At 40.9% G+C, this 25,168-nt stretch overlaps 2 protein-coding genes across 2 annotated transcripts in view; one reads left to right on the top strand and one right to left on the bottom strand.

The window, feature by feature from the left end:
- The window catches only part of ZFYVE28 (zinc finger FYVE-type containing 28), a 160,220-nt gene extending 137,808 nt beyond the window's left edge, over positions 1-22,412 (bottom strand). The window contains exon 1 of the mRNA XM_086747322.1: positions 22,230-22,412. Coding sequence (XP_086603448.1) covers positions 22,230-22,268 — 39 coding nt within the window. The 5' untranslated portion in view covers positions 22,269-22,412. The remainder of the gene's footprint in view (positions 1-22,229) is intronic.
- Positions 22,413-23,131: 719 nt separating this feature from the next.
- Positions 23,132-25,168, top strand: part of CFAP99 (cilia and flagella associated protein 99) — a 60,884-nt gene continuing 58,847 nt past the window's right edge. The window contains exon 1 of the mRNA XM_086747052.1: positions 23,132-23,203. The gene's annotated coding sequence lies outside the window, so the exon portion shown is untranslated. The remainder of the gene's footprint in view (positions 23,204-25,168) is intronic.

Below are 25,168 nucleotides of genomic sequence, written 5' to 3'. Positions count from 1 at the left end.
TTTCTTTGCTATCAGAAGTAAAATAGGTATGCCCTTGAATAGATTCCATGTGGGTTTGACTCCCTCCAATACAAATCTCTAAGTTGAAACCAATTCAAAGAATAAAGTTTATTTAGTTGTGAAAGTTTCCAGTGGTTCTAATTTAATATCATCAGGATTTTTTTTGTGCAACACCAACATCAACAGGTAGAAGCTTTAACTACTAATTAAGCAAGGACAGAGAAAACTAGAAAGAACAAAGTCAGAAAGCATAAAGAAAAAAAAAATCTGTGTCCACATATCTCAAGCCTGGTATTTATTTTTTTCCTACTGAAACTTATTTTATGAAAAAAATTCCTACCACTTTTACTCAGAGGTAAGATTCCCCCTGCTCACTAGTATGTATTTTGGAAAGGCAGATCTTAGTTCTGGGGTTATGTTGCTCAACAGAGACTTTTAGAAGATGTCAAGGAGAAAAGCCCAAATAACTCATCTGGTTTGGGTTTTCAGTAAACTGTCTTCCCAAAAGTGCTTGATCATAATCCCTATACATGAGTTCATGACTTTGTGTGACTCGGCTACAAGTAATGATTGCCCACCTGTAGGTACCAACAGCAACAAAACCCCATTCAGTAATTAGCCCAGAACAGGGCATATTTCAACAGTGGGTGCTAACTGTCTAAACACCACAAGAGAAGCATTTCTCCAGAAAAAAAACACTAGCATTCAATGGACAGAACCAAGTATTAGCAGCTTTTGCTTACCACATGTACTTCACATGAAACATCTCACTGTGACCAAGCCACTCCTACTATGTGGCAAGATTGATACATCCATCGTCCAGCATCACATTTGCTACAAGTTATATAGTGTCCGTGTGATTGAAAATTCCAGGCATGCTGTGGTCCCTCAAATATCAGAAAATAAGTTGCGATTTTAGTAATTTATGATCTCGCATATCTATCTGTAGTGGCAGCAGTTTTTCGGGTTTGGCGGGCCAGTCAGGTCTACAATGAAGCTTTGGAGAGCTTGGCTGGAATACTAAGGAGCTATCAACAAACTTCACATTTATTTCTCCAAAGGAAAATAGAGGGAGAAAAGATATTGCAACTGAAGGATTTGGGGTACTGGAGTGTTGATGTTATGGTTTCTTTAATTCCACTACAAAAAACATCATGCAAGATGAGAAAGTACGACACAGAAATGCATTCTACATAAACTGACCTTGTAAACAGCTGGCCTTTAACACTGCACATGTATCAGGTCTTTGATTGTAGTCAGCTATAAAAAAATACGTGCTGCTCATTTAAACAGACAGGAAAAAAAAACGGAAAAAAGACACAATTTATCTTTATGAGTACTCTTTATCTCCATCTGCTGCTCAGCTTAACATTTCAGAGAGAAAGAAGAATTCCAGGAGAGATCAGACATCACAAGTTTAGACATTTATGAATCTTAATTTATTCGGTTCTTTTTCACATTAAGCAATGCAGTACACAGATTATCATTTGCTAGGTTATGCTGCTTATTCAGTTCTCACCATCTCTGTACCTGAGAATGAATAGCATTAAAACATAACGAGAAATACACTAAACTTGGTAAATCCTAAAAGGCAACAAAGTAAATCTGTACCTAATTCCCTGCAGTCTTTGCTACCTGTACCAATTCCACACGAAAACAACTTCATGCCGAGATTCACTTAATTCACTTTAAAAGTTGTGTCTCAAAGTCTTAGCCCAGGTAATACCTTCTAAAAGCTGGGTATGAAGTTTTACCTCCAGTGAAGTGAATGACAGTTCTCTTTCACTTGGAAGAGGACTAAGATATCACTCTGAATAAACAGGTATTTTTTCAATTGTGTAGCACAACTTAGTGCTAAACTAGGGAAAATCTAGCCTTGTTGGAAGAAAGGAATCCCGTTCTCGTAAGACTTTTTGCTTGAGTTCACAAATTCTTCAGAAAAAGCTGCTAGAAATACTAGTTAAAACTCAAACATTGCTGGTGTTCAGAAGAGCAAGACAGTGAAGATACAACCAGAGCTAATCCAGCCACTTTGCACAATTTCAGTTATTGCCCAGGGTGGTTACTTCACCTCAAGGTACACAAGCTAAATACATGAATGTAAAGTACCATGAAAAACTGAAATCAAGACAATCTCAGGTCACTTTGCTTTTAGGAAAAAGTCTAAATTGTGCAGGAGTCTTGAGCTGGCCATGCCTAAAAATGCTTTTAATGTGACTTCCATCTACACTGACAATGGTCAAAAACTTCAGTGCAATAGATTGGTAGACCAAAAAAATCCTCGTAACTACTTTAACCTACATCAACTCAACATTCACGCTACCATGTAAGTCACACTACAATGATCCCTTTCCTCTGCTGAGAGCTCTGAGAGATGACAGTCAAGACCATGCTGAATGGGGCCTGACAACCCCAACCCTTCTCTCTTTCTGAGAAAAGTTATTTGGTCTAGTTCCTGGTATTAAGAAGAATCTGTCACAAATCTTCTTAATTTAATGATGGAGCAGCTAATCTTGGAAATCGTTTCCAGGCATCTGAACATCAAGAAAACTCCAGGAGTAGCCAGCATAGATTCACAGAGGGGAAGTCATACTTGACCAACTTGATTAACTCCTACAATGAAGTGACTGGCCTGATCAACAAGGGGCGAGCAGCGGATACTGTGTACCTGGACTTCAGTAAGGCCTTTGACACTGTCTTCCATAAGATCCTCATACACAAGCCGTCAATGCACAGTCTGGATGAGCAGACAGTGAGGTGGACTGAAGACTGGCTGACCAACCAAGCCCAGAAAGCAATATCAGCAGTGCAGTCTAGTTGGAGGCCAGTAACTACTCGTATACCCCAGCAGTCAATAGTGGGTCCAATCCTGTTTAACTTCTTCATTAATGATCTAGATAATGGGTCAGAGTGTACCCTCAGCAAGTTCGCTGATGACAAAAAACCGTGAAGACTGGCTGATATACCAGGGAGTTGCGCTGCCATCCACAGAAGAGGACCTGGAGGTCCTGGTAGGCAAGTTGAACATAAGCTACCAATATGCCCTTGCAGCAAAGGTGGCAAATGACAGCCTGGGCTGCATTAAACAAAGCATTGCCAGCAGGTGAAGGGAGGTCATACTTCACCTTCACTCATCACTGCTGAAGCCATACCTGGAGTGCTGCATTCAGTATGGGGCCCCTCAGTACAAGAGAGACATGGACAGAGAGGAGAAAGTCCAACAAAGGGCCACAAAAATGATAAAGAGATTGGACCATCTCTCCTATGAGAGAAGGCTGAGAGAGTTGAGACTGTTCAGCCTGGAGAAGAGAAGGCTCAGAGGGGTCTATAAATACCTGAAGAAAGGGGGCACAGAGGACAGAGTCAGGCTCTTTCCAGTGGTGCCCAGAAACATGGCCAGATGCAAGAGATACAAACTGAAACACAGGGGGATCTCTCTGAACATCAGAAAACACTTTCTTACTGTGAGGGCAACTAAGCATTGGCACAGGTTGCCCAGGGAGGCTGTGGAATCTCCATCCTCAGAGATATTGAAAAGCCACAGACATGGTGCCAGCCAACCAGCTCTAGGTAGCTCTGCATGAACAGCAGGGTGGACAGGATGACCTCCAGAGGTCCCTTCCAACCTCAACCATTCTGTGATTCTGTAGTTCAGGTGAGAAACAATCCAGAGAGACAGAAAACAAAGATAATGATCCTTTCCTCACATGTTCTCTGCAGATACGATGAAGTTACCAACAAAACTGCACCTACTAATACCTGCAAAATCAAATGCCAAAATATCTTACAAGTGTTACGTTTAAAGCACAATATTCCAATCTTGCAAAGTTATTTTCTTCCAACTACCGAACTAAACCAATAAGACACCTTAAAATAGATGCAATATTTTCCAGCCCTCAAACAAAAAATAAGCCATAAGAAGTGCGAATTTTTTGAGACAGTAACTGGATTTCACCTTGAGGCACTTGCTATACCATTAGCAGCATTCTGGCACCAACAAAAATTCTGTTTACAAAAGTTGTATAAAAGCACTGAAACATAAACCAAGTTGTGTCAAATATTACTGAAAAAGCTCTTCTAAAAAAATATTTTATTATTATTCATGGAAGCCATAATACCTTTAAAACAAAGATTCAGGGTAGCTGATGCTGTTCTCATGAGATAAAAGGATGAAGTCAGAAGAGAAAAACAGACTAAAATAACATGATCAGTATTGTGAATGTCCTCTAGTGCCTTTCAGGTTTATTTGCTTTTTTTCTTACAGAAGAACACGACTTTAGGAAAGGTCAGAAACTGGAGGAATCCTACACAGCACACGCAAACTCTCAACTGATTGCCATGATTCATTTCTATTCTCCAACATCTCTAAAATTTTAAATAAAACAATTTTATGTGCAAAGCCTGGAAGTATCTCTTATGGAGAAAATAATACTACTTCAAATGCTGAGAGCAGATTCCTCAGCTCATTTCAGGAATTCCAAGAGAAGCACTCGCAGAAGCTAGACTTGCAGGAACGTGACTTGCTCTGCTTAGGAGTCAGCAGAGAGAACAGGAGAGAAGAGCTCTTCTAAGAGCAGAGTCACGCTATAAACTAACTAAAGATGCTACAGACTGTCTCCCCCAGAAGCGTCTTTTACTTCCTTGATGCAGGAAGCAGACTGGCTTCACCAAAGTTAGCCTTTGAATAGCTTTACAATACCTCTTCTTCTAGGAAAAGGAAGCAATATTCCTCCTTCTCTGCAACTCTTGTAAAGCCTGCATAAATCGCAAATACTCAGACTGTTTGCAAATGGAAGAGATAGAAAAAGTCAATAAAGTTTTATTCTAAAGCTTTCCAGTTTTAGAAAACAAGGCTGTTCAAGGTGTGCTCTATGGCAGCAGCAGAGACATTAAACAGGAGGCTGGCAGAGGCAGCAGCAACCCTGCCCCAGGCTCTCCTTGCATGCAAACATCTCTAAAGGAACTACCTACAAAAACGTTGAATTCTTGCGTTCTTCCTTCATCAACTTACGAGTACCTTCTGGAAACCTCTACCACAATAATACATAAGAATAATTGGCTCCACTCCGGATTTTGGCTACTTTCATTATACAAAGTAAGCCACAAACTTGGGAAAGGGAAAACTTTCTCGAGAAACTTTAAAAAAAAATTAGCCTAGAGCTTATCCAACTTCTCATGAAAACAAAACCCTTCAGGATGCTGCAAATAGATATTTCAGAAGCCAAAGCAGACCACAAATAAACCAGCAAATGCAGATATACTAACAGTATCCAGGCTCAAAGCTTCTATGTAAAAAAGCTATTTTCCCAGATGAATTTTTCCCATGAAAACTGACAATTCCTAATGTTCACAATAAAAAAAAAACAAAACAAACCAAAACTAACAACCACACCATGCACCCACACACAAGCCCAGCAGGAAGACTTAGAATGAAACAGAATCAACACTTTTGCAAGATGTATGGACCAATAATCAAGTATCAGTCACCAAATATGTCAAAATCTGTCCTTCCTCAAGAAGGGATCTGAAAAAGAAAGTTGGCCTTTTTATTTTCTGCATTTTTAAGAAAAATAAAATATATTAATTTTACTGCCTCATTCAATAGCTTCAGCTACTTCATGCATACTTAGGTATCCTTCACCTTCTGCTTTTGGTCTGAGGCAATTCATTCAGCATGGTAGAATGTGAAGGTTTTAATTGTGCTTTAGAAGTTCACGAACCTATAAGCTTGGAAATGTTAATTTCTCCAATATTACAAGAGAAGAGTACTAATAAGATACCTCTAATGAGAAACGAAGTCCTGATAAAGGTGCATTTCTGGTACTGAAATAAATACGTCTACCGAATAAATTGTTAAAAATTAAATATTATTCATATCAGTAGTACCAAATAAAGTCTCCCTCAGAATATATAAGAAATGAGCCGAAGACCACCTCATGAAAGAGTATGACAACCAAAAAACAGTTAAAAAAAAACCAACAACAAAAAAAAAAAAACGTTTTATTGAGATGAGGAAGAGAGAATGACTCAGAGAAGTTTCAAAAGATATAAGGAGAGACACAAAAAGCAGAAATTTCTAAGCTTGGAAAGGACAATAAGTTAATAAACTACTGACATTTTCTTCCATTAAGGGCAGAAGCCAATTCAATTCCCTTCTACCATAAGGCTGGTCTAGTGAAGACAGAACATCATCTTACCTCACTGAAACTCTTCATGCTGATCCAGATGACACTTCTATTAACAAAGCAAAGGAACAGAGTCTAGACAAAGTTGCCCTGAGATACAGACTGTTTAACTACTTGTGTAACTTTAAAGTATACACTACTTGCTCTTAAAGTCTGAGCGTGTTTCAAGTGCCTGGTTCTGTACTACGTTAAGAAATGAAGCATGGATACAGTCTACTTATACATGAATTGCATTAAGGCATGAAAAATGCTTTGGAAAGTAGGAAAAGAATTTACATTTGAATAAACTGACTCAATTTCACTGACAAACATTAATGACTTGCTGTTGCCAAAAGAGTAATCCCATTTCTCTGAATTCTTCTGCGCCACTCCTGCATACCTGGCTGGCTACTATTCAGTTTTTGCAGGACTACAGCTCATTTGGCCTTTCATTGACAAAATCATTTAATCAGGAAATTTGGGGGGGGGGGGGGGGGGGGGGAAGAGCAGCCTTCCAAGGGGCAGGAATGAGTGTGGAAAAGAGGTCAGTTCAGTTCTCCTTACACATTCCCAAACTGTTTTCTTCTAGTCTGAGTCAGCTTGGCAAGAGCTCCAACAAATGCCAAGGTCAAAGCCGGAGAAGCAGTGGGAAGAAGGCAGAGGGTGAGAAATGGTCACAGTGTGCTGACAGATGGGGTCAGGTACATCACATCAAATTCACAGTCTTAACAGACACGATCCAAAAAACAATAGGATGATACTCTGCAGAATTGTGTAGTGGAAAGTAGTCATGAACACCAAGTTCTAACAAATGAAGAACGCAAAGAAAGATGAGCGAATTTCAATACATAAGCAATCAAATTAAGTCAATGTCATAACACCAATAAGAACAAGACCACGTGTAAGCTACCACAGATATGCATTGCAGTCCACACTGCGCTCTTGCTGTCTTAGCTGAAACCATGTCTATCAAGCTTTATAGAAGATCTACACCTCAAACTAGAGAAGGAGCATGTCTCTTTAGGATTAAGAGAGGAAGAAACTAGGTTAATTGGCAGGAAAAAGTGATTGGCATAGAGAATTGGAAGGGAACCAATTATGAAGGAACAGCAATAGATTGTCCACAGACACTGTGAAAACCATTTTTGCCAAATCTGAAGACTAGGTCAGCAATGAACTTTTATACCAAAGAAGGCCAACAGCATCCTGGGCTGCACTAGGTAGAGAATTGCCAGTGGGCCAGGGGAGGTGATCCCTCCTTTCTAGTCAGGACTGGTGAGACATCTGGAGTGCTGGGTCCAGTTCTGGACTTCTCAGTACAAGACAGGCATGAACATACTGGAGAGACTCCAGCAAATGGCCATGAAGATTCATATCTTGGAACATTTATCCTACTAGGACAGACAGAGCTGGACTGTACAACCTGAAGAAGACTCAGAGCAGATCTTACCAATGTGTATAAATACCTGATGGGAGGGTGGAAATAAGATTGAGACAGACTTCTCTTAGTGATATCCAGTGAGGGCAAAGAAGGTAATAAATACAAATTGAAATACAGGAAATTCCATCTAAACATCAGGAAACACTTTTCCTGACTGAGTAAGGGTGACTGAGTGCTGGCACTGGTTGCCCAGAGATCTTCTGGAGTCTTCATTCTTGGAGGCATTCAAAACCTGACTAGACAAGTTCTGAGAAACTGGGTGAGATGAACTAGACTGTCTCCACAGGTCCCTTCCAGCCTTATCTTTTCTACAATTCTGTGATTACCACACAGCTGTAAATCCGTCTATGATGTACAGAAAGCTATGATATAATTGCATCATCCAAAGCCGGGCAGTTATACACAGACACAGCAGCAGAAATTCCCACATGCTTGCCATTAGTTATCATTACAATATTCTGAAAGAATCCTTTAAAGATATTGAAAAAGACAAAGAGGGCTTGATATGATCCCGGTATATGTACGGTGTCATTGATTTAATAAGACATAATAGAAAAAAATTAAATTATTCTTGCAAGTTAAGAACAGCATTCACTTATTAAAATAAACTACAAGTTGTTCATGGCGCAGCTGTGAACAGCTTACAACACATTATTCTGTAACCTCATGTGGCTCAAATTAAGGAAGGTCAGGCTGTTCAACAGCTGATTAGAAGAAACCTAGACGTTTGCAAAACGCCCATAGCACGGGACACACACTTGGCCACACACTTTCCCAACCTGACCTGAACCAATGTCCCAGTATGACACCAGTGATAAGTCTGTTGCTGAACATGGAGCCCTCAAATGACTCGTAGATTACCCAGTCTTGCAAACTTGTCATCATAGAGCAGTAAACTGGCAGCTCAAACTGGGAATACTTCTTAAGCTTTTCTCCCCAGTTTATTAAATAGCGTTATACGTTGCCTGTCATACAGAACTAATTCTCACACAATTCCCATTGGATATGCTATTCTTTACTTTTCAGCCTGAACTTCAGTGAACCTACAGCAACTGCCGAGAGTTTTCTTTTTAGGAAAGGTACAGTAAGATAATAGACACAAAAGGTCTACAACATGCTAATTAATTATTCTCCCCAAGGATCTACCATTGTACTTTGATGAGCCTGCAGAGAGTATAAAGCACCTGGATACTTAATTTTCCTTTTTGGATATTCAGACCATTAATCTATTATCAGAAATGTACAAAGCTCATTTAAATATTATTAAGAGGCTGCAGAGTGTGCTCCAACACTGCTTACAGACAGTTTCTATTAAATCCTCACATTCCTCAGCAAATCACTCAATTTTTCAGAAGTAATTAGAATTTGGAAATAATTTTGAAGGCATGTTAACATTGCCTTAAAGTTGCCTTTTTCCTGCACCTGAGATATGAAATACTCAATTGCTCCATACGGATCCAATGGACTGTGGAGTGGGGAAAGTAAGCCCATAGCTATGGGAACACATACTGTAATATCATCATCCATATTGCCCCCGACTTGCTTAACCAAATAACTTCCCTAGAAGAAACTTCTGCTGCTTTAGGAGTAGCTCCTCAAAAATAGCAAAGCTTTTAGCTCTTTTTGTGACGACTGAACATCATTATAAAGGTCTCTCAGTGCAGAATGCAGTGACTTGTGCAGATTACACTTTACTCTTGGGGGCGGGGGGGATTGGGGGGGCGGCGGGCAGGAATTCACAAAATAAACTACTTGTGTATTCCAGATCTTACTTTTCTATTTAGCAGTGCAGAAGTTTTATTTGCTAGATTTCAAATAAGCAAAGCGCTGATTAAAAAACCGCTTATTTTGGCCAAAACTAAATTTAACAAGAATTTATACTTCTCCCCTTTCTTACAGTTTTTTCTATCTCGTTCCAGTAAGGACACAGTGAAAAACGTTACACTATCTGACAATACCGCCATTTAAATATATTAATTCTGAGTCAGCTGATGAAAATTAAATAGAGGAAGGGCTTTGAAATTAATTTTTTTCAAATGTTGAAATAGTATAATTAGTTGATCCTTCACTTTACTGGCTCCAAGCCCCGAACTAGCAAATTCTAGGTTTGACAATTCATATATTGAACTTGAAACAGAGAACAGATACGCCAAACACATTAACCTTCATAATTCTTTTTGGAAAGAACAGCTAGCTCAAAGCACCAAGTAGTTCAAGAATTAAAACCCTGCCCTTTACACAGCTCACTGTCTTGCCTCACCACCTCTGCAGAGTTTTGCTTCCAGCAAACACTATCTGTGCCTTTGCCACTGCAAGATTAGTTGCATTAACATTTCATACAAGTTCTGCACCTTAGTGTCACCTAAAAATAACTTCAATGAGTCTGTTTTAAGTAAAGAACTGAATCAGAAGTCCAGCTCTGCATCCCACATGACCTCACCTGGGTTTCAGACTGATTTCTGCATTACAGGAATTAACATCTTTCATACAAAAGGGAGAGCAATAGAATAGTTGCTATTTGGATTAGGGTTTCATTTTACTAGTATTTATATTAGGAACACAACATAAACCACAAGCACTAAAGACACCGAAGATGCAACTCCATAGCTGTACAAGGTCACATAAAAACCACGCTGCCACCAAAAGAGGAGTTTGTGCTGCCCCTCTCCCTGATTAAGCTGACAACTAACTCTGCAAAATCACAGAAACAAAGCAAATAAGTTTCCACCTCTGTTAGAAAGCTGATCCAAGGCAAAACACTGCCATACAATTTCCAGTACTAACAGCAGCCAGTTAAGACAGGAGCACACGACTGTAAGTTGAAGCACCAGAAGCATGCTAGCAGCGTTTCCGCACTTTCTCTGCTGTCTTGGTTGACTTCAAATTCACAAGGGGAACACACAAAGATTTGTGATAGGGGTAATGTATTGTGAACACTGAAGAAAAGTTAATACATCTCACTTTGCTCTGAAGGGATCACTACTGCACTAATACATCTGACCGTATCTTACAATACTTCATGGAATATTTAGGTCATTATAACAGAAAAATTGCCCAATAAACAGTAAAAGGAGTCATAAACAGTGTATAGGAACAGAGTTAAGTAACCAAACTCGTGATATGGAGTAACTGTAAACCAGACTGATATTCTATCAGAAGAGTTCCCAGCGAACAGGTTCAAAGGTTAAGTTTAGTCATTACTGATAGAACTTTTATCCAACACTGTAAAACCTATACACATCACAGATGTCAGTATTCAAGAGACACTTCTAATTCCTATTTTATTATGCGGCATTTATCACATTATCAACTTGATTTTACACAACTCAAACAAAACAACTTCTGTGAGCAAAATACCACACCCCAATGAAGTGGATTTTCTGTACTTTGCACTTAGAACTCATGGACAGCTACTGACTTGGAAGACAACCAAGACCTTCAAATTACAGAAGCATTTCTGTAGAAAGACACCTTTTTTCCCCACCAGGAGCTTTGCATGTCAAGATACACCAGTGATTTTACCACAAGGGGGAGATGAGGAAGACAGAACTGACTGGACACGTGGTTAGTGAGGCATTGGTTTAAACATGACTAATTAACAGCTGAAAATCACCCTTACCTATCTCCCATATGTTCTCATTTGTAAGCAAGAGTTAGACAGTGAATCTTAACATATGGCAACAGTAAGTTGCACTCCAGTCTTTGAATAGCAAAGTACATACAATCTGGTCTGCTGCTTCAGCTGTAAGATCTTATTGCAGTGTAACCTAAAAGCAAAAATAATCTCATATAAAGTAGTGGACATAGAGAAATGGTGAATGAGGAATAAAATGGTTAAGAAACCCCAAATTAAGCTTTTCTGACTAGTTTGGCTATTGGCTTACAGTTAAGGGCACTGAACAATCTCCTCTCACCTTCACGGCTCAGTCCCCCATTTGAAAGCTAGGAAGAATGACTATTTGTATTTGAAAGACACACAGATGATAAATAAGTTTTGGACCACACACAACATGCAGGCACAAACAGATATAAATATAGAGACAGAGAGAAAAATAACTATTAAAAGAGCTGGAACCAACCTCACAGCATTTCATTGCATGACCTGACTGATAACAAATAACTCTGGGCTTCAGCAAAAATCGTGCTCAGCTTCCTTACGTAGCTAATGGTTCCAGGAGAAAGGTTGTCACCTATCAACTCTTGATGAGCACTCATGAAGTATTATTTTTAAGAGTCTTAAATGGTTTATCTTTTTTTCAAAAAGCATGAATATCTATCAGATACACATTTTTTCTAAACTAAGCAAAAAGCTTATTAAGCACTGATCAAGTCAGCTGAATTTAAACAATGAACTACCTCTTTGTTTCATGTAAGAAACAAAAGCAACTAGGCACCTTCAATTCACCTACATTTGTTAACACCAGAACAGTAAATTACATACGGGTGTATATATACATACGTACATATAGATTGATATACACATACTACATCAAGAAATTAACAGAACATTTCTACTATAGAGTAAAAAAATTTTTTTAATACTGAAACACGTCATGGCTTTTCAAAGATGCATTCATGTTTGAAAAACATGTATCCCAGTTCTGTATCTGAAAATACTTTAAAATTCAGAGGTAGGAGTTATTTTAACATTAACTTACTGGTTTCTTGTTATCAACTATTCACAGCAGTGTCTACTATGAAAGTGTCAAATAGTAACCCTCAAAGTTCAATAGGGAAATAAGAAGTCAACTGAAAAATAGATACGACCCACAGCTAAGATTTTCTTAGATAAACTAATAGTCAAACTAAATACTGTGGCTGATTAATTGAGAATATATATCTTTAAAAATAACTGGACAAAAAAATAAAAGCGTCAAGGGAATATATGCTCTGAAATAAAGCTAAGTGTCCAATAATAAGCCTTGCTTCCTCACCTCTTCTAGTGAGAGAAATAGAGAAAAAAGCCTACTGCCTTTCTACTGCCATACTTGTCTTCCTACTGTCACCACTACTATCAGACACAGTATCTGTCAAGTAACCTCACTGAAGTCAAGAGGGCAATTATGTACAAACCTCCTCAAAAAAATTCTAGGAGGAAGTATTGTATTTGTGAGGGACACAGAAGCCATTGCAAACAGTGAACAGAACTTTTGGACACAGAGGTATGATATAGCCCAAGCAATGGAAAAAAAAAAACAACCAAAAACTCAGCAACTAACAACAATAAAAAACCCCACAAAAATCAAAAACCAGTTGAGGACATTTGCTCTGGATATAATTCATCTTCATCAAATATACTCAAATAACTGCTTAGATAAAACAATTACCAAAAAAAAAATCTAAATAAAACTACAATCAATGTCCTTCCATAAAATACCTCCAAAACACACATCTGAAACCCGAGTCTCCAACACAAACACATTAGTTCTGAATAAAATGCTCAATAATCACTTCTATGTAAAGAAAAATGTTAGCCAAATTAACTATTACACTAGTGAACACCTATCAGTAAACAAAATGCACTTTTTAACGTAAGGCACACCAAATAACCTGCCCCCTTTTAATTATTTGCACCTGATTGTGACATAACGTTCTTATACAAAAATGTATACAAAAATTCTAAGATTGCTACAAGGTACGTAGGAACATCATTCCTTGTAAGAACCCACTGCTACCTACAGTCTTCAAAACAGACCTCCAGATCTGGCCAAACTCACCACCAGAAGTATCAGTATCATCTCAAATAGAAACAGACTTACAGAAAATCAACACAAAAGTTTCATACCTCTTTACAACCACCTAATGGAGCCTATGCATACGCTTTAAAGAATGCAACACGTTTCACCCATGGCACCACTTGCCCTTACAGGATCTACACTCATGTAACCACACAATCACCGTTTTCAAGGATGAACATGCACCAGTTATCACCAAGGGACATAGAAAAACCTGGGTACCATTTCCACTACATATCTTACACCTCAGTGAGGATGTGCAGGATACCTTAAAATACACAATAAAATGAATCATGGATTCAATATGAGATTTGTTTGATGGTCCTTTACAATTTTTCCTACTCCTTGTATCATATTAACTGTTCCTTATTCTCTAAGGGCTTCCATCCATTTTGCGCCATAAAATGACATCATTTCAATTGCGTCAAGATATTTTTGTAAGGCTGTGAACTAGACCAGGTATACTGGTCCAGCTTTATAAAAATAAAACTTTAAAAAATACATTAAATAATATGTTCAGCAGTGTAGGCATGCTCTCTCTATATATATGAATCTTGAAAGTAAAGTAAAAGTAGACAGTGCTTTGAGATTATTTGGTTCGTTCTACAGGAAGCATACCGATATGTTCTTATTTGTATGCTAAGAGCACACTAACTCCAGCAACTGGACTACAACAGCAAGGTGGAACTTCTGCTATGAGATTGGTGCTTACAGAACAAGAATTAGAGAAAGAGGCACTGACACGAGAGCCCATACCATTCCTAAAGAGATTCCTAGATGACAAACATCCAAAAGCCACTTACAGACAAATATGTCAGACCCCTTTCATGCTCAGCTCCTTTCATGGCAGGAAACTAACCTCAGTAAACCGGGTTTTTGAACATCTGATGAACTTCAGAATGTCAGGAAATATTTCCTACATTAAAAATTTACAGAGGAAGGTGAGAATTATAAGAATGCAGAGCAGAAATGCAGAACACCCTGAGCATCTGGTTAGTTGAGCTTCAACCACCTATAATTCTCTGAGATCAAAGTGCCAGTCAATGGCAGGAATTAACACATTCCAGCATAAACACTACCTCAATTTTAATTGACCTGTGTCCCATTTGAAAATAAAAAGCAGGCATTTTGAAACAGTAGGAAAGCAATCCTCCCTTTTTCCCCCCGAAACTACTTTTTTTACGTTTTTATGCCAAGCATTTTCTTCCATCCCATCTTCTTTACCTGTCTCCCCTTCAGTGTCCCCTTCTCCATTTGCTTTCCTTTCATTCACTGACCCAGTGTGGTGTACATGGAACTGACATGATGCTCACTCTTACGTTACTCATTCTGAACGCCTATCAAGTATGGATAAAGGTCCTCAGAGAAAAGAAAAACGAGTTTATGGCCTATAAAGACAGAGTAAAGCAGAGGCAGTCACTACATGACGCTCTCAGAGGTCAACTTCCCTTGCTGTATGTTGTTACGCACTTCCACTGCCTCATTGCAAAATCTTATTTCCGTTCACAGCTCAGTTCCCATCAACCAGCTTTTCAGGGCATCTTATTCCTAAACAGAATCAAAAACACTAATACTACAGGGAGGAGAAGGTGGTGACTGTAGAGGAATTGGAGTAAGAACCGCCATCAATGGGATCATAAAGATAAAGAAGAACTGCCAGACTAGAAGCTTGAGGAACTAATGCAAAAAAATTACTGACTACTGAGGAGACAAGAAGGAAAACCCTGTAGCCTGCAGGGTAGAATAGAAATACACAGACAACATGTAATAAGTCTGACCCATGTCATCAAAACAAATAAATAAGAGCAAGACCTTCCAGTTACAGCAGCAAGGTATACTGAGACAGGAATGATGTCTAAGTTGTCCAAATATTCTGTCTCCCCTAAAACATCACACTTTCCTATATCCAAAATCTAGACCTCTATAAAACGCATCACAATTTTTGTCACTCACCTGTTTTCAAAGGGCAGGCAGCTGACACTGCCTCAAAGGAAAGCCATATTCTATTACACCGAGCTATCCATCAGACATAGGTTAAGCGCTTTGCTTTAGCTGACTTAGGGATAGCTTGAGTTTATCAGATTCAACAGCTCCAGCTAGCACGGCAAGCAGCAGTTCCCCTCCTGAATGCAAGCAGGGAGCACGTGGCCATTATACCAACAGTCCCTAGCTTGCAACTTTAGGTACAATAAAGAGTTGGAATATTTCATACCTTCAACATGAAAACAAAGACTCAGTTGAGAAGAGCTAAGACAGACTCCAATTTAGCAGCATCCTCCAGTAAAATGACTAAGCTGAAGAAACTTGCTCTTTCATACGCACTGTGAAGGTTGGCCCGTCTTCAAACGTGAGCCAAACCAACCTACTTAGCCTTCAATTAATTTATTTTAAAGATCATTATTTATAAATAGTTCTAGTGAATGAATTTAAATGAATACTGCTAGCTTAACTGTCATGCAAGTAGATCATCATAACTATTAAAGCAGTTAAATGAAGCATGCCAAAAGTATTTGCACTGTTTATTTTTCAGTTAGTTCAGTAAGAAAATACTACCCTGTGCTTCAAGTCAGAAGGTACTTTTGGTGAGGTTTTTTTGGGTTTTTTGTTGTTGTTTTGTCATTTTTCTAAATAACCTAGGAAGAATGTGCTGTGATCTTTAAAAAGTATTTTCTTCTAAATTCTGATAAGAAATACCCTGTGGGGGAGAGGAGAGGAATAGAGTCTAAACAACCAAATCGAGTTTTTAAGAGAAAGAGCAGAAGACAGTCTGCAGGATAAGAAATGCATTAGGCCGCACCGATGGTTGCTTGAAAAAGTTTATAAAAAAAATGCTTATCTCACTATAACGTAACTCAGCTTGAAGCACTGAGAAGCCAGTAGTCGTTATGGAGACCAGAAGTATAAATTACTTGAAAAAAATGATTAAACATTTTAAAGAAAAATGTTTATGAGCTATTAAATTATAAGGGCACAATCTGCAGCTCAGCAACTCCTATGCTGCAGACTACCGTAAGTTTAAAAAAGCCCAGGGGAAATATCAGTTTCTATTCATCTCATCTTTTTTCCCTAGGCATCTGTTACAGGATACCGAGAAAGAGATAACCACCAGACATCGCACTAGGCTAGACGGACCTTTGATCTGATACACTCTGACTCTGCTCACAGTAATCCACATCAAAAATAATTTTGCAAGGTATGTGTATTTCTCTCACATTAGAGTAATTAAGAATAGCCAAGCAATTATCTTAATAGACAACTACTACCTACTTCCCTTTTTGAGACATAGGTAAAATCAAGGCTAAGAAACAACACGACTGCAGGTAATTACCTTCAGTCAGCTGCAGAGCTAGAATAAAACAGTGAAGAAATGGAAGTTTCCACACTTGTGTCCAAACCACTAGATGGTGCTTCGGAAATGAAGCAATTCCATATGCGAAATTCTCAAACTGCATCATGTGTGATGATTTACAAGTTGCCTTCCTCGGGATCGTTATCAATAACACTGATTCAGGTGGTTCAATTGCTGCAGCCTGTGATCAGACAGTAGTAACAAGAATAATGAAGCAGATAACTGAGATCAAAGAGTTGATAATGAAAATGAAGATTTACAAAAATCCAGTAACTGCTATGTCCCCAAGTAAGACAAACTCCTCGTTCTTCTGTCTTTGAAAGTCATTAGATGTTAATATAAATATTGCATTAAATAACAAGGGTTTTTTCCACAAAATGCTGTGCCCAAAGGCTTTGATTACTGTATGGCACCAATAAAAAGCTTTTACCTCTTTCAATTACCCTGCATTCAAGTAGTTTTCTCCAATACATTTTTCCCAAGACTGAACTCGCTCTACCACTCTTCTGTAAAGAACGAATCCTTCACTTTTAAGGTTTGGAAATCCTAGCTAAAATAAGATGCTAACTGCTTTCTACCTATCACTCTGTGAAATCATCCTTTGTTTTTCATTCACTCCCCCAAAACTAGACTCGGTAGTTGCTTGGCTACTCCAGTAGCTTCATCCTTTTTCATTCCTGACCATTTCCATCTATCAAAACACCGCTTAAAATAATCCTCCCTCTTCTTGCATCTCATTCTACTGACCCAGTTTCGAAAACTCTCTTTGCAGTATGTTAAGTACTGTGTAATTTTTACTATCTTCCATTCTTCTAAAGCTCATATTTCTATTAATCTTTAAAAGACCCCTTCCTCTTTTCCTACCTAGAACAAACTTTTTCTTACAAAAATTCCCACACACGTTTCCTCTCTTCCTTTAAAACAAACACACAAAATTAGTTTTGACTATTTCCTATTGTATTTCCCATCTTTCACTTCGAGTCAGCTCTGCCACTAAGCAACCCTGACAACGCTCCTGAGAAAGATTACCTAGTTCAACACTCACCTAGGATTTTTTTTTTTTTTTTAAACATTTCTCCCGCAAGTAATGCAGAAGCTCCTAGCAGTCATTTGATTTTTTTTTTTTTTTTTTTTTTTGCCATTGGTTCTTGCTTTGCTACTTTAGGGGATTGCTTTTGATTCCCTAGCAGTGTTCGCTCTTCCTCTTACTTGCATGGGATTTTCTTCCCAGACACCAATTTTCTATCTCTTGTTTTACAGCTTTTTTTTAAAAAGAAATTAGCATACTTTTGGGGGTTTTTTTTGTTAATTTCTTTTTAAATTAGCATACTTTTGTTCACAGTCCTTTAACAACTATTACCAGCAACAATTATTACTAGCTATGGCTTACTTCCATAAAAAAGTTAGAGAAAGGCACTATGCACAAACCCAGAAACAAGCCTTCTCCAAGCACCAGCCATTTCACTTATCCCGGAACGTTATTTCTGACCAGAGCATCACTGCAGAAACATGTTAACAGGCAGCAAGAATCTCTTGTCTAGAAGATGGATCTGCTAATCCAGCTGCAGAAAGTAACAATTAGATTAAAAAAAAAAAAAAAGAAACCAACGAAAAGTAGTTCAAAACAAATACCTAGGAAAATGGCAACTACAATTCCCAGCATCTCTAAGCACTCCAAGGGGAGAAGCTGCTTAACCTGTGAAGCACGTCCAAGAGGTCTGCTGAGCACCTCCCAGCTACAACTTGGGGCCATCTCCATAAAGGGATCTTCTTCCCATCTCCACGGAAGTCACGCAGCCTTTCCCTCAGAACAGACACTAACGGCACAGCTGTACCTTCCTCACTCTTAAACGGGAGGGGTTTTAATAAATAAAATCATACAAAACCTCCAGGCTTATGCAAGCCTTGTGAGCAACACTTAAATGGGACAAAGCATTCACAAAGCAATGTCCTTACCACCAATGACTACAAATTTTCTGGGAATTATAGGAACATAAGAAATTCTTCAACATTTACTGCAAGAAGTTTGTATTCTTTCACTAACTAAAAGAAACTAGGAGCAAAATGTTCGATTACCGAATGAACAATTGAAACAAATACAAAAAAGAAGGTAAGGTCTCATGAAAAAAATACATACTCCTTTGCTTTTGATTCCCAGGTAAAAAATTATTCCAATTCATAGATATAAATACAAAATAAGCAATATTTTTCAAAAAAGAAAAATAAACATACACTGATGATGTTTCAGTCTGTTATTGCAAACAGATTAAAAACATCTTGATGTTCTGGTTAGAGATAAGACTCCCCTCCCCACCCCCATCAAACACTAAACAGTTCTCCCAAATATCAATAAACTTGAGCTCAATTCAAAAGACCAGGTTCTGACCTGACACCTGTGGAATGCTCCAGCAGCAGGAGGTACAAGATAAGAAATTCCTGAAGTGACAGGAAATATTTCTATCACATCTGTGCACACAGATAAATATTTTGATTTAGGTGGGATCATCCCCTGACTCAGAAAGGTGGCAGTGCCTGGGAAGCCTGCAGTGTCCTGAGGAGGTCAAACAGAACAACTACTGTTCCACCAGTGTGCTGCAATTCCAGAACACCATTGCTTCAAACCACTCCTCTGCGTTTCCTCCTGGTTTAAAAGCAAACACCAACTCCCCTCCACAAATTTAACGCGTTGAATCTCTAGTCTCCAAAAGGAAAACGGATCTTACAAAAAATAGTTTAAAAATTAAATAACAACCAATGTGGAGGCTGGAAACAAGATCTCTGCTGCCTCTCCAATACATCAGTTAAAAGTCTGCCTCCTGCCAGCTATACAGATCACATCACTGCTATTTATTTCATTCTCTGGTCACCTCCACCATCGGCATTCGATCTGGGTTATTAAAATCTGGTATATCAGCATACCTGAAGCGTATGGCTGGACAGGAAGAGCACTGACTGCACCAGGATCTAGGGAAGTCGTGCCATTCTCGTGACATGCTCATGATATTAGTCAAGGCTTTCCACTTCCTACACCCACGTTTTCTCTCCTATCCTTGGTATGTTCAGAGATGCAGCAGTTACCAAGCAAATCTCTCTGCCTAGATGAAGGTCCCTGTGTCTTACAGTAACTCGATGATTACCCTGATAGTTTTGTAATTCCATCTTGTTAAGCATTATCTGTTCCGTTCCATTTCCTCATCTCCCCCATTTACAAAGATTAAGCTGAATTAATTTACATATTTTTGGGTTGGTTTTTTAAGGAATAATTAAGAAATGGTTCCCCTGAGATTGAGCTAAACCACCTATTCAGGTTTCTGAACGGGCTGTACTGTGAATTTGCTGCACTCTGATGTCATCCCCTGCCTTCAAAAGTGTCTCTGAACAGCAATCAAAGCCATAGGCCAAATTCCCAGTACCACCAAAATCTCCTGCCATGCAGAAGTCCTATCATATGATAGTAGGATCTGGAATATTTCTGAAGTATTCCCCGTCATTGGTAGCAGCAAAATCGAACTGATAAAATGTACCCGGCATCTGAAGTACCTAACAGAGGATTATAACTAAGCAAACTAAGTCACTCATGGTGATAGCCCCCATCAGAATAGATATTCAAAAAATTAATCCTCAAAATACATTATATTGAAAACCATTGCAAAGTTGACTGCGGAATCCACTCACCTTATGGGAAGGAATCCTAAGGACTCCTTGATGAAACAAGAAAGCAAGTAGTATAACCAGGACAGTTAGTCTCTAAATGTGAGCTCCTCCATCATACTTTTGTGTGCTATTCAAACTTTTGTGTATTTAATTATATTATCCCTACAAATTCAACAGGCATACAAGGAAAAATGCTTGTTTCTGAAGGAACATATGCTATTACAATTCGTCAGTAGCCAATTCTGAATACAAGTACAAAAATGACATAGTAAGCTACTGGAACTAACGAAAACTACTCACAAAGAAAGTGTAAACTTAAAACCAAAAGACACAGTGCTGCTTTTAAACTAACAGCAATAGATGTTATTGATTTAAGAGGCTCAGTGTCATACGACAGGGTTGGAAAGTTCCCTTACCACAGAAGAGTCCCACAGAAACAGAAGCACACACTGTTTGATACAGACGTCGGATGCTGAACATGTAGCATACAACAAAGGAACAGTATATTAATAAAAAGATTAAATCTCCATTAGAAAGAAAATTAATGTGAAATCTGATCAGTTTTGATAAAAAAAAATAGTGACAAAAGCTATATTTGCAATTGTTTCTTCTGTATTTAAGATTACTAATATTTCTTTTGGTTCATTAACCGTTTCTCTCTTGTTCCTTGGTATAAAACATAAGGAAGTAACAAAGTTTATCAAAAGCTACCTTAATTACAGGCAGTAATTAAGGTTATCATATTTTCAATTACTTGAATAAGGTTATCATCTTTTCAATTACTTAATCTATAAATTATTTTCCTTTCAGTTATTAGCAGCAATATCAGACAAGCACGTGTTCTTCAACAGTACTCACCAGGGTTACAACTACATAAAAAAATCCATAAAGCCAGCATAATCCTTTTATTTTGCAGTATCACCTCGATTTTTTTTTCCCCCTAAACCCCAGCATACTGGCTGTAATTCAGGCAAAGAACTGCGTGCATGGAAGAGTTACAAAAATAAGGCTTAACGCTATTACTAAACTTAAAACATAAGAAAAAAAAAATTGAGTGGTAGTGACAGACAGGGACAAAAATTAAATCAAGTAATTCGTAAAGTGAATAACTATACTGACTGCTGTAAAGCCTGGACAAAAAGGATGCTGGAGGTGTTCAAAACCAGCAGTGTCCTTCATCCGCGATCGGAACATCACACGTGAGACAAGATCGCTCTCCAGACAGTTATTCCCCTCGTGCCAGAAGATGGTAATTTCGTTACAAAGCACGCCGTGCCACTTGGACTCCCTCCAAAAATTTAACAGCGAGATGGGCAGAAAATAGACACCTACAGAGCACCGTTCAACAATTTTTTTTTTTAACTTAAGAAGTTCCCGGGCGCACGCAGGCAGCGGAACAGGGGCACCGAGCCGCCTCTCCCCGGCTGCGGCCGGGCGCACGGCACAGCGCAGCGCAGCGCCGCCCGGAGCGCGGCCGCGGAGCGCCGGCTGCCCAGGGAGAGCTCCGCCGAGCCGCCCCCGTGCCCGCCGCGGGCCGCTCCCGCAGCTCCCCAGCCCCTCCGGAGGCTCCCCGGTGCCGGCCTCCCCCCCCCCGCCCCGGGGAGAGCCGCCTGCCCCCGCCCCGGGCCGCGCCGCCGGCCGGTCCGAGCGGCACACGCTCTGCTTTGTCATCTCCTCCCCCCCGCAGCGGGCGAGTGGCTCCGCGCAGCCGGTGAGAGCGGATCGCCCGCTCCGGCGCCCCGCACGCCCCAGCCCCTCTCGCCTTCCCCTGCCCAGCGCAGGACCCGTCCCAAAGCAAGCGGACGCTCCAGGCTCTGCGCCACAACTTCCCAGCCGCGGGGTGAGGGTGACCCCGGGGCGGGGAGGCGCAGCCCCTCACCGCTCACCTTGGGTTTGTAGAGCCACTTTCGGAACCTGTTCATCATCACCGCGGCCGCTGCCACCCCTCCGCCGCCGCCGCCGCCGCCTGCCGCTGCCACAGGGCTTGCCGGCTCCCCGCCCGCGCCGCTCGGGGCAGCGGGGCGAGCCCTGCGCCTACGCCGGGAGGCTCCGCCGGGTGTCCGCAAAGCGCCGCAGCCGCCCCCGCCCGCTCCGCCTCAGGGCAGAGGCCGCCAGCCGCTGCGGAGCGCGGGCGCCGCGCGTGCTCCCCTCAGCGCAGCGACTTCGCGCCTCGCTGACAGCCCCCAACACATCGCGCGGCCGGCAGCGCCGGCTCCCCCGCTCCTCCCCCCCACCCCCCCGCCACCTCCCCGCGGCGCATGCGCAGGGGCAGGCCCACGCTCTCCCTCTCCGCTGGCTCCCGCGCCCTAGACCAATGGGATGGCGACTGGGGACGGCCTCCCGGAGGCCTGGCCCCTCCCACTCGGCTGCTCATTTGCGTAACATGGGAAGAGGTCAGAGAAACTACGCGCCCCAGCATGCCACGCCCGGCAGCCGGAGGCGCGGCGCAAGGCGGTGTGGCCCGGGGGATGCCGGGATTCGTAGTCTTCTCCATGTCTGTGCTAGGGTCCCTGGCCTCTGCTTGTGACAATCAGCCCTACCTGAGCGCGCGGCAGACGGCTGATCGAGTTCTAGAGGCTCGTCAGCACAAAAATCGAGGAGGGGGTGGAACGAGTTGCTTGGCAACGGCGGCAAACAATCGCCGCCATCTTTCTTCCAGGACGGGTAGTTCTTTGCCTCCGACCGAGCCGTTCCGCACCACGAAGGCGGGCGTCGGGGAGAACTACAGCTCCCAGCAGCCCCTGCGCCCCTTAGCAACGGCACCGGGCCGAGCCGCAAGGTAGCCGTAGCGGGGTCCCTGCGGCTGGAGGGTCCGCGCCGCGCCGAGAGACGGGTGTCGGGCTCCGGCGGGGGCAGCCAGGTACGGGACCGGGCTGAGGGGCCGTCCGCAGGAGCAGGGGCAGCTGCGCGGTCGCACATTCGCCTCAGGCGGCGGCGCCCGCCCCAGGGCCCGGGGTGCTGCACCCCCGGCGGCCTCCCGGGCGTCAGGTGGCCGCCAGGCATCTGTGGGCCTGTGACACCTTGGAAAACAAAAATGGGCAAAATGCTCGATGTGTGTGGCACGCAGAAAGCGTCCCGTGCCCTGGGCAGGCTTATAACCACTTCAACTCGTTTATTAGGGGTCTGTAAATACAGCAGAAAAAAAAAAATCAGTGAGGCCTGTGTTATACTGCGGGCAGGATTGTTGGGCTTTGCTCCCAGAGTCTTCATGAACTGTTGCGATTTTGGGCACATAGCCAGCCTTGCTGCCCTTTGGCTTCCCCATCTCGTCGCTGTAACACAGCTTACTTGCAGAAGGTTTTGTACAGTGAATATTTAGTTGTAAAGTTCCACAAGATATTTCCACAAAAAAAAAAAAAAAAAAAAAAAAAAAAGCTGTGTGTAAGTCAAAGAAAATACTTGTAGTAAGTGTTCAAAACACTGGAACACATGCAAATTAAAAATAAATGTAAGGTCCAGGCTATAGCTGCTCAGGGTGAATGTTTGCCATCTGATGATTGCTGCCTTAAGGGAGGAATCTGCTGAGAAGAGGACCTGTGCCCAGAGCTGCTCTGCTACGCTCAGGTGACAGTCAGCAATGCAGAAAAGTCCAGAGGAAATGAGAATGGCAGGATGTAACCTTTGGGACAATGGCACCGTGTATTCAGTGGCTCTTCTCTAGCACACAGCTGACAGCAGCGCCTGTTCCATTTTGAGCAGCAGCTACTTGATCTGACTGAATTTTGCAGGGAGCCTTAGTTCAGCCCTCTTTTTAGGAAGGATGGGTTTCATCAGAGGAAATGCAGTCACAGTCTTTCTAGGCCAGGAACATAAGAGGGAATGTAAAACCTGAAGGAATCTTTCAGGTCATTGAAACAAGTCCCTGTAATTGTGGTCAGTCTTATCCTATACAGTTGCTTTCAAAATATCTCCAAGCTCCATTGTAAAATGAGGCTAAGTCAGGTTCTTACCTCCTTTAACTGAAATTCTACATCTGGTAATGCAAGGAAATTTCTACCATTTTGTACAGAGTATAAATTCCTAGCAATTAGAATACTAGCAATTTATACCTAGCAATTAGAATATTCTCCTAAATGGCTCTGTGGAAATAAGGGTGCACATCACAACATTTTATTCCTAATGTGTATGTTTTAAAACATTGATGATAATAATAGCTATTTGTTTAAATACAACCTGAAGTTAAGTTCTTTCTATTAAGAAATGCTTTATGTTCCAAACTTATATGTCTTCATTTTCATGTTTCAGTTTTTGGTTTTGATGGTTGTTATTTGGAGAGGAGGGGTGAATATCAGCATGTCCAGGGCATGAGAGCTCAATCTCATTTCTACCATGCGAGAAGAAAAGATATTTGTCACTGAGAGAGCTGTTGGAGTCTGAATTGTGATTCAGCCTCAATGAGTACAGAGGTATTTCTCTCTCCCTTACCCAAAATCCCTTGTGAGTGTAAGAACCTGGGCAGGTACAGACAAACAGGTCATGTTTCTCAGGGTAGTGGAGACATGATGATTCCTCCTGTGAGACAGTAGCACCTCTTATTTTATTTGCCATCCCTTGTCATGATCCAGCCCTGTTTTGCTGGACTTTTTTTTTTTAATTGGACATTTTGTCTTGATCATACCAGGTAACTAAATGCCTATATTGATTATAATCACAGACAAACTCTTTCTTTCAGCTGTTTGAGACTGGTGATTGAAAGTGCTGTTTAGGCAATTACGAGTATGATAGTGCTGAAAGGCAGAGTACGAAAACACTGTATCTGGAAATGTTATTATATCCTTTGAAAACAGGAAACTAATTTTCTTTACCACGGTAGGAATGAATCATC

The sequence above is a fragment of the Chlamydotis macqueenii genome, chromosome 4 (assembly GCF_036417535.1).
Source record: "Chlamydotis macqueenii isolate bChlMac1 chromosome 4, bChlMac1.mat, whole genome shotgun sequence".
Lineage (NCBI taxonomy): Eukaryota > Metazoa > Chordata > Aves > Otidiformes > Otididae > Chlamydotis > Chlamydotis macqueenii.
Note: the sequence above shows the minus strand (reverse complement) of the source record. Positions and strands in the feature narration are given on the sequence as shown.